This window comes from Somniosus microcephalus, chromosome 28 (assembly GCF_052327205.1).
Source record: "Somniosus microcephalus isolate GS21.2 chromosome 28, FLI_Smic_1.0, whole genome shotgun sequence".
NCBI lineage: Eukaryota > Metazoa > Chordata > Chondrichthyes > Squaliformes > Somniosidae > Somniosus > Somniosus microcephalus.
In genome coordinates, this window is record NC_141014.1 from 14795523 (window position 1) to 14811562 (window position 16040).

Consider the following 16040-nt stretch of genomic DNA (forward strand, 5'->3'; position numbering starts at 1 on the left):
AGCTGCCTCTGCCACTTCCCTTCCTTCCCCTAGCCCACTGGGCCAAACTTCCTCTAAGGTTCCCCCCTGCCCTAGCCCTGAACTCACATCTTTCTCCAGTTTCTCTCCGATCTCCCCTCATGACCTCTCCGAGCTCATCTTGTCCATGAGCCCCACTTCCTGCTCCCTCGACCCTATTCCCACCAAACTGCTGACCACCCAACTTCCCTTCCTGGCCCCCATGTTAGCTGATATTGTTAACGGTTCTCTCTCCTCAGGTACTGTTCCCCTCTCCCTCAAATCTGCCGTCATCACCCCTCTCCTCAAAAAACCAACCCGTGATCCCTCCATCCTTGCAAACTACTGCCCCATCTCCAATCTCCTTTCCTCTCCAAAGTCCTTGAACGTGTTGTCACCTCCCAAATTCATGCCCATCTTTCCCACAATTCCATGTTTGAATCCCTCCAATCAGGTTTCCGCCCCTGCCACAGTACCGAAACAGCTCTCATCAAAGTCACAAATGACATCCTTTGTGACTGTGACAAAGGTAAACTACCCCTCCTCGTCCTTCTTGACTTGCCGGCAGCCTTTGACACAGTTGACCACTCCATCCTTCTCCAACGCCTCTCCACCGTCGTCCAGCTGGGTGGGACTGCACTCGCCTGGTTCCATTCTTATCTATCTAATCGTAACCAGAGAATCACCTGCAACGGCTTCTCTTCCTGCTCCTGCATCATTACCTCTGGATCTATCCTTGGCCCCCTCCTATTTCTCATCTACATGTTGCCCCTTGACGACATCATCTGAAAACACAGTTTCCACATGTACACTGACAACACCCAACTCTACCTCACCGCCACCTCTCTCAACCCCTCCACGGTCTCTAAATTGTCAGACTGCTTGTCCGACATATAGTTCTGGATGAGCAAAAATGTTCTCCAATTAATATTGTGAAAACCGAAGCCATTGTTTTTGGTCCCTGCCACAAATTCCATTCCTTAGCCACCGACTCCATCCCTCTCCCTAACATCTGTCTGAGGCTGAACCACACTGTTCACAACCTTGGTGTCATATTTGACCAAAATGAGCTTCCCACCACACATCTGCAGCATAACAAAGACCGCCTACTTCCACCTCTGTAACATCGCCCGTCTCCGCCCTTGCTTCAGCTCATCTGCTGCTGAAACCCTCATCCATGTCTTTGTTACCTCTTGACTTGACTATTCCAATGCACTCCTGGCTGGCCTCCCACATTCAACCCACGTAAACTTGAGGTCATCCAAAACTCGGCTGCCGGTGTCCTAACTCACACCAAGTCCCATTCGCCCATCACCCCTGTGCTTGCTGAGCTACATTGGCTCCCAAGTTAAGCAGCACCTCGATTTCATAATTCTCATCCTTGCGTTCAAATCCCTCCATGGCCTCGCCCCTTCCTATCTCGGTAAACTGCTTCAGCCCTACAACCCTCACCCCCTCCTCCTCCCCCACACCCCCGAGATATCTGCGTTCCTCTAATTCTGCCCTCTTGAGCTTCCCTGATTATAATCGCTCAACCTTTGGTGGCTGTGCCTTGTTGCCTGGACCCTAAGCTCTGGAATTCCCTGCCTAAACCTCTCCTCCTTGCTACCTCTCTTTCCTCCTTTAAGACGCTCCTTAAAACCTACCTCTTTGACCAAGCTTTTGGTCACCTGCCCTAATTTATCCTTATGTGGATTGGTGTCAATTTTTTTTTGTCTTAAAATACTCCTGTGCAGCGCCTTGGGACGTTTTACTACGTTAAAGGCGCTATATAAATACAAGTTGTTGTTATTGAGAGCCTGGATGCAGCCCTGCTCCTCTGTGCAGTGCATGTCAGTGTTGGCAGCACCTCAATGCTGTGGAACAGACAGCACAACTGTTGAAATCAATTTGCGCACGGTCCCTTTAAGGAAACCGGCTGATGATGCGTCATCAAGTGACGTCATCAGACCCACTTCCTTCAATTCAATTCAATTTTATTTGTCATATATGCAGCAGACGTGTGTACTGCACAATGAAATGTTGATTTTTATGAGTCCTCCCAACATTGGAATAAATATGGCATAACAATGATAAAAATACTAATAGAAATACAGTAATAATAAATAAAACAGTAATAAATAATAATAAATTATTCGTTCATGAGTCTTATGGCCTGGGGGTAGAAGCTGTTTCGAAACCTGCTGGTACGAGACCATATGCTTCGGTATCTCTTACCGGACGGGAGCAGGGCGAAGAGGTTGTGGCTGGGGTGGCTCGCGTTTTTAGTGATTCTCAGGGCCTTCCCCCGGCACCTCTCGGGGTAGATATCCTGCACAGCAGGTAGTTTAATTCCTATAGTATGTTGTGCAGCTTTCACCACCATCTGTAGAGCCTTGCGGTCTGTGGCGGTGCAGTTGCCATACCAGGTAGTGATGCAGCCGGACAGGATACTCTCGATGGTGCACCGGTAGAAGTTGGTGAGAATCTGGGGGGCCATTCCAAATTTCTTCAGTCTCCTGAGGAAGAACAGGCGCTGGCATGCCTTCTTGGTTACGACTTCGATGTGATGGGACCACGTTAAGTCCTCCGTAATGAATACACCCAGTAATTTTAAGCTGCTGACCCTCTCCACCTCAGCCCCTTCGATTGGCCGGCAAACGCGCTGGGCAGCCTTAACAAGCCCAATCAAGGTAAAATCAGTTTGGACAGCGGGCTGGAGCCAGCAGCGAGGCCGGGACCCGCCACCAGACCACAGAAACCCCACAGTGCAGATAGAGGCCATTTCGGCCCATCGAGCCTGCACCAACACATATCCCACCCGATCCCCGTAACCCCTACACCAACACATATCCCACCCTATCCCCGTAACCCCACGTATTTAATCCCCCTAACACTAAGGGTCAATTTATCATAGCCAATCAACCTAACCCGCACATCTTTGGACTGTGGGAGGAAACCGGAGCACCCGGAGGAAACCCACGCAAACACGGGGAGAATGTGCAAACTCCACACAGACAGTCGCCCGAGGCCGGATTCGAACCCTGGTCCCTGGCGCTGTGAGGCAACAGTGCTAACCACTATGCCACCGTGCTGAGGTTGGGGAAATCACGGCCGTTAAATCTAAGCTGGCCTGTTCTCTTGTTGATCCAAGAACACATTGTTCCAGAAAACTCTCTCGAATGCACTCAAGAAATTCGTTGCCTTTGGGTTTCAAGCTATTCTGCTTCTCCCAGCCTGTGTGAAAATTAAAGTTTCCCAATTATAAACACTCGGTTTTTGCAACAAGCTTCTCTAATCTCCATATTTATGTATCCCGCTACAATGGGCCGGATTTTTGCGACCCCCACAGGTGCGTACGCGCCCGTAGGGGCCTCGCAAGTGCCGGTTTCAGGGATGCGCTAAAACCCGTCACTTGCGATCTGTCTAGAATTCTCTTGACAGGTCCTCCGCCTGCCCGGGAGAAGGGCCTCTGCGTGGGTGGAGAGTTCTGCTTTCTGCACAACCTCCGCCCGCTGAACGGCCGCAGAATTCCCACGCCTGGGAAAAGCCTGCGTGAGGCCGGCTTTTACCAGCTTAAGAGCGTTTGAAAAACAGAAAAATTAAATTTGATAACTCATTTATAAATCAAAAATACTATTCAAAAAGGTAAGTTTATTTTTAATCCCGTAGAAACGTTTAATTTTTTCAAAAAAAATTGGAATGAAATTGAATTTTAATTATGTAATGTTTAAAAAAGATGTATTTAATGTTTTTAAATGTGATTCCCATTCATACTTTTGACAGTTCTGTGCGTACAGGCCTGTCAAAAGTATGAAGGGGGGATTCCCTTCTTTGATCGGTTCGCATGGCCCACGTGATCCCGGGGGCGCTTGCGAACCGCCTGCGCCCCTGGTATACCTGGGCCTCTGCGCCTTTCCAACAGGAGAGGCCTAGGATGGCAAGCCTCGGGATCTACGGAACCAGCAGGTAGGTTCGTAGATTTTCTTCCGATCGGAGGCATCTGCCCGTAGGAAGCCTCCGATCGGAAATTCAGGGTCATTATCTCTGCTATCAAGAGGTCTGATAGACAACTCCCAACCAAGGTCTGGCATGTTTTACTATTCCTCAATTCTATCCAGGGTTTCTACTCCCTTGCTGATCCCACCTTTCTAATGCTGGAATAGTGCCCTTTATCAATATTGCGGCTCCGCCTCCTCTTCCAAATTCGCTGTCGTTTCTAAAGGATTTTATAACCTGGAATATTTATCGCCCAGCTTGTAGCCAGGTCTCAGTGATGGCCACTACATCATACCGTTTGAGCTGCATTGGCGCTTCTAATTTGCTTGTTTTATTCCTTATGCTACGCCACATATACCCTGAGTACTCACAGGTCACATGTCATCCCAAGTGTTCCCAGCCCAATCCCCACCAGAACAGCCCACCCACTGTGCAACGAATCTTCAGCTGTTCCTTTCTATCCCCAACTAATCATGAGCATCAAACCATAGATCATTGATGAAACTGTGACTGTTGGCAACAATGTTACAGAAAGACTCGCATTTCTATAGCGCCTTTCACGACCTCAGGATGTCACAAAGCGCTTTGCAGCCTTGGGAGAAGGGGAAGTGCAACAAGACCTGGGTGTCCTTGTGCACCAGTCACTGAAGGTAAGCATGCAGGTGCAGCAGGCGGTTAAGAAGGCAAATGGTATGCTGGCCTTCGTAGCGAGAGGGTTTGAGTGCAGGAAGAAGGATGTCTTGCTGCAGTTGTACAGGGCCTTGGTGAGACCACACCTTGAGTATTGTGTGCAGTTTTGGTTGCTTTATCTGAGGAAGGATGTTCTTGCCATGGAGGGAGTGCAGCGAAGATTCACCAGACTGATACCTGGGATGGCAGGAATGACGTATGAGGAGAGATTGGGTCGATTGGGCTTATACTCACTGGAGTTTAGAAGAATGAGAGGGGATCTCATTGAAACTTATAAAATTCTAACAGGACTAGACAGACTAGATGCAGGAAGGATGTTCCCGATGGCGGGGGAGTCCAGAACCAGGACCACAGTCTAAGGATAAGGGGTAAGCCATTTAGGACAGAGATGAGGAGGAATTTCTTCACCCAGAGAGTGGTGAACCTGTGGAATTCTCTACCACAGAAGGCAGTTGAGGCCAATTCATTAAATATATTCAAGAAGGAGTTAGATATATTTCTTAAGGCTAAAGGGATCAAGGGATATGGGGAGAAAGCAGGGACAGGGTACTGAATTTGGATGATCAGCCATGATCTCATTGAATGGCGGAGCAGGCTCGAGGGGCCGAATGGCCTACTCCTGCTCCTATCTTCTATGTTTCAATGAAATTCTTTTTGAAGTGTAGTCACTGTTGTAATGTGGGCAACACGGCAGCCAATTTGCACAATGCAAGCTCCCACAAAGAGCAATGTGATAATGACCAGATAATCTGTTTTAGTGATGTTGGTTGAGGGATAAATATTGGCCCCAGGACACCGGGGCTAACCCCCCTGCTCTTTGTAATAGTGCCATGGGATCTTTTATGTCCTGTTGAGGGGGGCAGACGGGGCCTCGGTTTAATGTCTCATCATAATGACGGCACCTCCCACAGTGCAGCACTCCCTCAGCACTGCACTGGGAGTGTCAGCTTAGATTTAGAACATAAGAAGTAGGAGCAGGAGTCGGCCATACGGCCCCTCGGGCCTGCTCCGCCATTCAATAGGATCATGGCTGATCCGAACCTAGACTCACGTCCACTTCCCTGCCCGCTCCCCGTAACCCCTAATTCCCTTATCAGCTAGTAAACTGTCTATCTCCGTTTTAAATTTATTTAATGTCGCAGCTTCCACAGCTCTCTGAGGTAGCAAATTCCATAGATTTACTACCCTCTGAGTGAAGAAGTTTCTCATCTCAGTTTTGAAAGGGCAGCCCCTTATTCTAAGATTATGCCCCCTAGTTCTAGTCTCACCCATCAGTGGAAACATCCTCCCCGCATCCACCCGATCAAGCCCCCTCACAGTCTTATGTTTTGATAAGATCGCCTCTCATTCTTCTGAATTCCAATGAGTAGAGGCCCAACCTACTCAACCTTTCCTCATAAGTCAACCCCCTCATCTCCGGAATCAACCGAGTGAACCTTCTCTGAACTGCCTCGAGAGCAAGTATATCTTTTCTTAAATATGAAAACCAAAACTGTACGCAGTATTCCAGGTGTGGCCTCACCAGTACCCTATATAACTGAAGCAAGACTTCCCTGTTTTTATACTCCATTCCCCCTTGCAATAAAAGCCAAGATTCCATTGGCCTTCCTGATCACCTGCTGTGTTTCATGCACCAGGCTCAAGTCTCTGGAGTGGGACTTGAGCCCACAGCCTTCTGACTCAGAGGCGAGAGAGCAGCCCACTGAGCCACGGCCGACACACATGGAGGCAAATGGCTGAATCAGTTAAAGGCTTTGCTGGGATTTGAGCCACTCAGCCACGATACTCAACACTATGATATGTGGCTGTTCCAGGCTGTCCGACCCACAGCAGCAGCACTTGCAGCCCCGCAGTAAACTTAAATAATTGGCTGAAAGGCCAGGAGAGGGAAAGAGATGAGGAGAAAATTCTTTATTACGCAGCGATTTGTTGTGATCTGGAACGCACTGCCTGAAAGGGCGGTGGAAGCAGATTCAATAGTAACTTTCAAAAGGGAATTGGATAAATACTTGAAAAGGAAAAATTTGCAGGGCTTTGGGAAAAGAGCAGGGAGTGAGACTAACTGGAGAGCTCTTTCAAAGAGCCGGCACAGGCACGACGGGCCGAATGGCCTCCTTCTGTGCTGTATCATTCAAAATAATGGGTGGGATTTACAATTTTGGTGGGTGGTGGGGGATTAAAACTGACAGTACTGGCCGCCGGTTATACGTCACGCCCAATTTTCCATTCTATTGCAGTCCATCGGACAGGGTGTATAACGGGAGGACTATCCGATTCTGTCAGCCCCGCTCCCGCTGATGAAGTTGAACGTTCCGCCCAATGCGCCATCATTTCCAAAGTCTTCTTTTAAACAGAATCTGAAAAATTCAACCCAATCAGGTTATCACAAATCATGTTGTTTACAAGCTATTCAATCATATAACGGAGGAGAGATTGAGTAGACTAGGTCTATATTCGCTAGAGTTTAGAAGAATGAGAGGTGATCTCATTGAAACTTACACAGTTCTTACAGGGCTCGACAGGGTAGACGTAGGATGTTTCCCCTGGCTGGGGAGTCTAGAACCAGGGATTGCAGTCTCAGATTAAGGGGTCGGCCATTTAGGACTGAGATGAGGAAAAATGTCTTCACTCAGCGGGTGGTGAATCTTTGAAATTCTCTACCCGAGAGGGCTGTGGAGGCTCAGTTGTTGACTACAGGAAACTTTGGTTTATCCGGAGGTTGTATGTCCGGAAACCTCGATCTAACGGCAGAAATCAGCAGCCGTTTTGTTAGGTTTTTTTTCTTTTCCTAGCATTTTTTTAAACAGTCAGTCTCTGGAAAGCCTCTCTGAAGTTGTTGCTAAGCTACAGAGACGCTTCCAAGGTACGGGCCGACTGTTTACAAGCTGTTGCTAAGCAACAGTGTTTGTTGTCAGATACAGAGATGAAAACCTCCGTATCCTTCAACATTAGCGCTGGTCTGGCCGGAAGTTTTCATAGATCAGCATCACGTCGGTGCCGGATATCGTGAAGTTTCCTGTATATTCAAGACAGAGATCGATAGATTTTGAATATTAAGGGAATCAAGGGATATGGCGATAGTGCAGGAAAGTGGAGATGAAGTAGAAGATCAACCATGATCTTATTGAATGGCAGAGCAGGCTCGAAGGGCCAAATGGCCAACTCCTGCTCCTATTTCTTATGTTTTCAAAATCCTATCAGATTTGCATTCACAGTATTGGAAGTGGGAATAGGTCAGTTTTCTCGCACTTTCCTAAGATTTTGTAAATATGTATTTTTTAAAGGAAGTACAGACATTGGTCACCAGGGATGAGAAGCTAGAGTTAATGAAAGATTTGAGAAGTTAGGGTTTTCTCACTACTGTTGAGAATGTTGAGCAGTGGACCCGTTAGAGGTCTTCAAGATTATAAAGGGTTACTATTGGGTATTTTGTGGCAGATTATTTCCATTGGTCAGACAGTAACAAAAGAAAGACTTGCATTTATATAGCGCCTTTCACCTCCTCAGGACGGCAGTGCAGTCACTGTTGTAGTGAAGGAAACGCGGCAGCCAATTTGCGCACAGCAAGCTCCCGCAAACAGAATTGTGAAAATGACCAGATCATCTGTTTTCTAGTGATGATGGTTATGGGATAAATATTGGCCAGGACACCGGGGTGAACTCTCCAGCTCTTGTGTTATGTCACCCTGAAAGGGCAGGCGGGGCCTCGATTTAACGTCTCATCCGAAAAGATGGCACCTCCGGCAGTGCAGCACTCCCTCAGCACCCCACTGGGCGGGTCAGCCTGGATTTTGTGCTCCCATATCTGGACTCGAACCCACAACCTTCGGACTCAGAGGCAGGAGTGCTGCCCACCGAGCCACAGCTGACACACGAGGGCACTAATTTAAGTGAATCCCAAAAAGAATTAAAGGGAAGGTTTGAAAACATTCCTCACACGGAGGGTAGTTCGTGTGGATTTCCCCACTGCCCCTTGTTGCAGAAATTCTTTCAAAACAACAACAACTTGCATTTATATAGTGCCTTTAACATAGCAAAACATCCCAAGGTGCTTCACAGGAGTATTACAAGATAAAAATTTGACACCCAGCCACATAAGGAGAAATTAGGACAGATGGCCAAAAGCTTGGTCAAAGAGGTAGGTTTTAAGGAGTGTTTTAAAGGAGGAAAGAGAGGTAGCGAGGCGGAGAGGTTTAGGCAGGGAATTCCAGAGCTCAGGGCTGAGGCAACAGAAGGCATGGCCGCCAAAGGTTGAGCGATTAAAATCGGGGATGCTCAAGAGGGCAGAATTAGAGGTGCACAGATATCTCGGAGGGGGCTGGAGGAGGTTACAGAGATCGGGAGGGGCGAGGCCATGGAGGGATTTGAAAACAAGGATGAGAATTTTGAAATCGAGGTGCTGCTTAACCGGGAGCAATTAGTTTGAAAGAAGATGAATATGGAAGAGTATGGGGAGCCAGCAGGAGAGTGGGATTGGACTGGGAGCTGCCTTGACAGGTTAAATGGCCTGTGTCTGGGCTGGCACACCCCATTGGGGCTGGGGCAGCTCGTCAACGCCGGATTGGTTGCTGGCTGCGGGGAGTCCAGGCCGGTTTCAGGCGCTCGGTGCAGCCCAAGACATCAGGTCGGGCGCAGAGCAGAGCAACCAGCCATGGGATTTGTAGTTCAGGGCTCCAGTGTGCCGGCCCATTGACCAGGGAACGACTACAGATCTCAGGGCACATTGCGCGAGTGGAAACTCGATCGCAACGCACTCACTCCTTCGGCGACATGGAACGGTGCAAAAACAGCCAGTCACACCACACTGGCCCTTGCAATACGTGTCCACAGTCCAGTCCGCCCCTGACGCATTTTAACTCCAGCCTCTTTTGCTCATAACTGTGCACCAGTGAGTCAGAGGCCACGACATTACCACGGCAGAAGTCCCAACGAGTGCACGGTGCAGAGAGGAGCTGCCTCGGGATTGCTTTGGCCAAAGGCTGCAGGACAAGGACATTTCACGTGACATGGGGCCCGTTGCTCCAGTTAGCGAGGTGCAGGGGCTGTAACCTCAGTTGCAGGAACATCTCCGAGGAGCTGACTGTTCCCCGTCTGTTGCAACAGCAAGGTTTATTATCTACCGCATGTTGCAAGAGCCAATGGTTGGCAGAAAACAACTTCTGTAATCCCACTGGCTTGGGTCAAAATCCTGGAACTCCCTCCCTAACAGCACTGTGGGAGTACCCTCACCACACGGACTGCAGCGGTTCAAGGCGGCGGCTCACCACCACCTTCCCGAGGGCAATTAAGGATGGGCAATAAATGCCGGCCTTGCCAGCGACGCCCACATCCCATAAACAAATTTTTTAAAATGGAGTCACAGAATCCTACAGTGCAGGAGGAGGTCACTCGGCCCATTATGCCTATGCTGGCTCTTTGACTCAAGCTCTCCAGTTAGTCCCCACTCTCCCTGCTCGTCCGCCCCCCCCATGGCCCCGCGAATGTTCTCCCCTTTACTCATCCAATTCCCTCGAGAATGTTTATCCAGACATAAAACAAGGACTGAAGTAAAGCACAAAGTGTTGGGAAACGTTCAATCACACTCCCCAAGCTGTCCCCGGCCCTTTCTCAATGATATCCGACACAATGAAATCTGAGTCGAAAGGTGGGCCAATAAGAATGCGCTGCCTCTCCTCAGAGCTGTGGCCATTGGATGTACCAACAGTTGCAGTTCATTCAGCTAAAGGGTGTGACTATTTAAAAAGAAAAGGAACTAGGATGTAGGAGAGAGTAAGGAAGTCGAAAGGAGAGAGAGACAGCAAGAGAAAGGAGAGACAGAGCAAGAGAAAAAGGAGAGCAAGAGAAAGGAAAGAGAGAGACAGTAAGAGAGAGCAAGAGAAAGGAGAGAGAGCGCAAGAGGAGACAGCAAGAGAAAGGGGAGAGAAAGAGAGAAGAGATAGAAAGAGGCAGAGTAGGAGAAGAGAGAGAAAGAAGAGAGGAAGAACCATAAAGAGATGAAAGAATGAAATACAGCAACAGGACAAAGATAGAAAGACAGGAGACAGAGATGAGTAGAGAGAGAGAGAGAGAGGGGGGTCCAGAAGGAAAGGAGATCAAAGTAGAAAGAGAGGAGTGCAATTATAAAGGAAGACAGGCAGACAGCATGAGAGAAAGGAGAGAGGGTGGGGGTAGGAAAGAATACAGAGACATGTACAGTAATAGACCTTTGATCAGGAATATAAAGCAAAGTTTTCACTTTTGAGCATGGTACATTAGGTTGAAGTGTGTGATCTTCAGGAGTTGCTCCAGCTTTCAGTGTCTTCCTGCGAACACGCTGGACCCGGTGTCACAATGTCCTTGTGCAAACTGCTCATTCGACTGTGAAATTCAGAGATTTGACGGGACTGGTGGGGTTTTTTTTAAAAAAAGAACTACAACACCGCAAAGGTCCCAAATAAACAACATACGTTTAAAATATACCTTTCAAACCAGCAAAGTGAAGGTTAGCCTTCTCAACGACCGCATTCCTCCTACTGTCAGTCTTTCTCTACCATTGATATTTGTAACCATCTCCGGTCGCTACTAAACAATTACAATACAGAACATTGCTGCCTCGCACCGAAGCAGTTTATTAATTTAAGGACAGCAGCAAGCCTCGTTTTTAAAAAAGTGTTTAAAAAAAACACAATCCAAGATGGCGATCGAGTTAATCTACAATGAGATCCTTTGCCTTTCCATGTTAGAAATGTTCACTTTATTATTATAATATATATATTTAAAAACTGCATCTGCTCAAGTGCAGTACAACTCTGCATTTAACAAATTGCACTTCTCAAAATAAACTTTGTTTAAAACTGCAAGGGCTGGGATTGTTAAATTTGGCCATTCGAGTAAAACAAGTTGCCACTCAACCCACCTTCGTTGCAAATCTCTGCGGTTCGCTTTATTCCACCGTGTGTGTTGGGTGAAGGAAGGGAGGGGAGAGGAAAAAGGTGACAAGTCAGTGTCCCCGGGGTTAACGCCAGAAATTCCTCCCCCAGGTTAACACGTTAACACTATCTTAAAAAACTTTTTTTTTTTTTTTAAATGCAATGCTACCGACTGAACTCTGGTGCTGAACAGCTTTTTTTGGGAGGGGGTGGGTGGGTGGTCAGATGCATTGGGTTATAACCAACTCGCCCCAGCCAAGCCATGAAACTGCAAATGCACACGTTGCCTTATGAATGTGTACAACAAGGGGTTTAAACTTGCTGGTGTTGGGAGGGGATTAAACACCGAAATCAAAGACAGGGCACCAAACAAAAATAGACACCCCCATCCCAACAATAATAAAAAAACTTGTCTTCGCTTTACAGGCTCCTGTTGCAAACACACACACACATGCAAAAAGGTGAGGTTTGCAAATGATGAGGAGAGTGGGTTTGGGGAAAAAACTTGTATCAAAGTTGCAGAGCCATTGCTACAAAGTTGCCCAGCCATTGCTACAAAGTTGCCCAGCCATTGCTACAAAGACCCGGGATTGTGTCCTTCAAACCTCAAAGCAGCCGCCCGTCGCCCCACTTTGCCTAAGTGGGCAAAAAATTAACCATAAAAAGACAAAATAGTGAGAAGACGTCACGGAGTCAATGGCGGCAGAGCCGGAGTTTTCGTGTGTTAGTTGTCCCGGTCTCCGGCTGGATTTCTGCAAAGAGCAGCCGGCCCCCGCCGCCGCCCCCGGCCGGGCGGCTCGCCCGACCATCCTAGTCGGCCTTGGTAGCGGCGGCGGGCGTCGGGGCGCCGGCGTTGGCCCGATTTTCGCGCCCCAATCCCGATTTTCGCCGCCGCCCACCGTGTCCGGGCGCCGTTTCGCCGCCCTGCCGCCGTCCCCCGGCGCCGCCCGCCTCCCGTTCTGGCGCCAGCCGCCGGCCCGGGGATGCGGCCGCCGCTGGAGACGGCTGTCCCGGCCGGCGGCCGGCGGCAAGGGTCCCGCCCCGGCTCTTTTCCCCGGCCAAGAAACACAGATGGAAGCGCCCGCTCGCCATTTCTGGCTTCCGCGGTGCTGCCAGCAGCTGGTGTTCTCAGTCAGGTCCGCGCCTGGGCTACAAATTCCCAGCCTTAGACCGCGAGGTGCTGAAAGGGACTGAAGAACCGGAGCAGCAAAGGTGCAACTCTTGCACTAAGGCAAAAAAAAGGGGAGACAGAGACAGAGACAGAGAGAGTGTGCTGGCCAGTGAGACCTCTTTCTTTGTGTGTTGCACAATAAAGTCAACAAATTTTGAAAGCTCTAAGCAGAGGAGCCATGACCGAGAACTCCACGCCGGCGGCCCCCAAGGCGAAACGCGCCAAGGCGGCCAAGAAGCCCCTGGACCACCCCAAGTACACCGACATGATCACCGCCGCCATCAAGGCGCTCAGCAGCCGGGGCGGCGTCTCCCGGCAGGCCATCCAGAAGTACATCAAGAGCGAGTACCGGGTGGGGGAGAACGCGGATGCGCAGGTCAAGATCGCCCTGCGCAAGCTGGTCGGCGGCAACGTCATCAAGCAGACCAAGGGCCTGGGCGCCTCCGGCTCCTTCCGGCTGGTGAAGGGCGACGAGCCCAAGAAGGCGGCCAAGAAGGCGCCCAAGTCGCCCAAGAAGAGCCCCGCGCCCAGGAAGGCCCCGGCGGCGAGGAAGGCGGCCAAGGCGGCGCCCAAAGCGAAGAAGGCCAAGGTGGAGAAGAAGAAAGCCAAGGCGGCAAAGAAGAAAGTGGCCGCGCCCAAAAAGGCCAAGAAAGTGAAAGCGACCAAACCCAAGGCCAAGGTGAAGAAAACTACCCCGCGCAAACCAAAAGCCAAGAAAGCAAAGAAGTGATTCCGATCACTGCATGTAAATGCGGACTGGTTTCTGTTCTCTTTATTTTTTGTTTTAATTCTTCGGCAACTTTGTGTACATACAGTTTAAAAAAGAGATTCTGTTTTTTTGAATTTAGTAAGGAGACTGTTTTTAATTTGTCAGGAACTCTTTTGTGTCTTATGCTTTAAAAAAAAGTGTATGTAGTAATCTAATGTGTTCGAAATAGTTACACCGGGACTGCGGACAAGAAATGTCAAATGTTGTACATTGCATGGGGTTAGCCTTTCCTCCAGAGCTATTTGGTCTTGTGTTACTGGCCTGTCGAGAGGAGAGAGAGAGAGAGAGTGTGTGTATGTGTGTGTGTGTGTGTGGGTGTGTGCGAAGCTTCTAATCCACAGACGGTGGCTGAGGAAAGCTAGACTGTACTAATGGACAACGCATCTTATTTGCTGATCACAGCAGTTAATAGTTCAGTCATGACAAGATCAAGCTTTATGTTCAAAATACCTTTTTCGAGGGGCTTTGTTTTAGACTTTTAAAACGGGCTAGAACTGCTTTGCTAGTTTCTGAAAATTCTACCATGATGCTCATATTTTCCAATGGTGTAGCGTACATATTTTGAGATTTATCTTTTTTTTTCTTCAAAAAATGATTGCCCATCTGAGTTTGTTTCAACAGTATCATTGATGGAGAGGCAGAGATGGTTGGTGAGCTCAGTGCGTCATTGAGCCACAAAGCTGCCTGCCTCTGACTAGGTAAGATGTCACACAAGGAGCGATACTGTTACCAGGTTGCCAGCACTCCTTTGAACAGGCAGAAACGGGCACCAAAGAACGTTCTACAAAGGCAGAGATTGGTGACTGCTGGCAAATAGTGAAAAAAGTCAGACCGTCCCGACATCCCCAGCGCAGTGACTGCTTGAACACAGTGGCTGAGCTCGGGTCCCCTGAGATCTCCCAACCTGGAGTGATGCTTGGGAGTAGCGAGGCATTCCGTGTAGAGCAGGGCCTGTGTTCATTGCAAACTGGAAATTGCAATAATCACATGTGATTTAGCAATAAAATAGCAAGATCTGCAAGACCACAATTAAACTTGGCCAAAGAGATATGACGTTTCCCGTCTGAAAGGCACCCTTTTATAACGTGGCTCCAAATATGCGATATGTGTGTGTGTCTGATTGTGTTATAATACTTTATTTTTTACTAATCACTATTTTATTAATCATTAGGATGTCCCCCCGCTCCCACAAGCAGTTTGTATTTATCATTAATGATGTCTCTTTATCTCTTTTTGAAGCATTTTATTGTATGGTGTATATCAAAGCCATATTGGGACATTCCTACTTACACAGTGTGCTCTTTCCTGGTAAACTCCACTTTAAGTTTTTTAATAAACATGATGTTTTTATTGATGCAAGTAATCCTTACCATTTCCTGTTATTTTATGCCATGGTGTTTATTTTTTATCTGAATCTATCGGAAGACTGAGTGTAATCCATGAACTTTAATCACCACAGTGTAAATGGATGGCCGTGCGGACACAATTGTATTGTACGTTCATAGGGTGCCCTGTTCCTTCGTATGTTTATAATGAATAAAGCTACATCTTGATCTGAAAGAAGCTGCCTGTTGTTAATCAAGGTCTTGTACAGTGGGGTGGGAAGGGAGATAAAACATAGAAACATAGAAGATAGGAGCAGGAGTAGGCCATTCGGCCCTTCTCCGCCATTCAACGAGATCATGGCTGATCATCCAAACCCTAGCACCCGGTCCCTACACCGACAGCCATCCCACCCAAGCCCTATCCCAGTAAACCCGTAACCCCACGTATTTAATCCCCCCTAACACTAAGGGCCAATTTTTTATCATGGCCAATCAACCTAACCCGCACATCTTTGGACTTGCATTTATATAGCACCTTTCAATGACCACCGGACATCCCAAAGCACCTTTACAGCCAATGAAGTACAGTCACAGAATCACAGAAACCCCACAGTGCAGATAGAGGCCATTTCAGCCCATCGAGCCTGCACCGACACATATCCCACCCGATCCCCGTAACCCCACGTATTTAAACCCCCTAACACTAAGGGTCAATTTATCATAGCCAATCAACCTAACTCGCACATCTTTGGACTGTGGGAGGAAACCGGAGCACCCGGAGGAAACCCACGCAAACACGGGGAGAATGTGCAAACTCCACACAGACAGTCGCCCGAGGCCGGATTCGAACCCGGGTCCCTGGCGCTGTGAGGCAACAGTGCTAACCACTATGCCACCGTCACTGTTATAATCACAGAAACCCCACAGTGCAGATAGAGGCCATTTCGGCCCATCGAGCCCGCACCGACACATATCCCACCCGATCCCTGTAACCCAACGTATTTAATCCCCCCTAACACTAAGGGTCAATTTATCATGGCCAATCCTGTGGGAAACGCGGCAGCCAAATTGTGCACAGCAAGCTCCCACAAACAGCAATGTGATAATGACCTGATAATCTGTTTTTAGTGATGTTGATTGAGGGGTAAGCATTGGCCAGGACACCGGGGAGAACTCCCCTGCTCTTCTTCAAAATAGCATCA

The 16040-nt window shown here is 48.5% G+C and overlaps 1 protein-coding gene across 1 annotated transcript; it reads left to right on the forward strand.

The window, feature by feature from the left end:
- The first annotated feature begins 12739 nt into the window (after window positions 1-12739).
- LOC147098986 (histone H1.0-B-like) lies at window positions 12740-15076 on the forward strand. Its single transcript, XM_085969502.1, has one exon. It carries the CDS (start codon window positions 12923-12925, stop codon window positions 13472-13474), a length of 552 nt encoding a protein of 183 aa, XP_085825628.1. The 5' UTR covers window positions 12740-12922; the 3' UTR covers window positions 13475-15076.
- Window positions 15077-16040: the final 964 nt, after the last annotated feature.

What these genes read in the sequence shown, in the direction of transcription:
- LOC147098986 (XM_085969502.1), top strand. Translation starts at nt 12,923, where the DNA reads ATGACCGAGAACTCCACGCCGGCGGCCCCCAAGGCGAAACGCGCCAAG.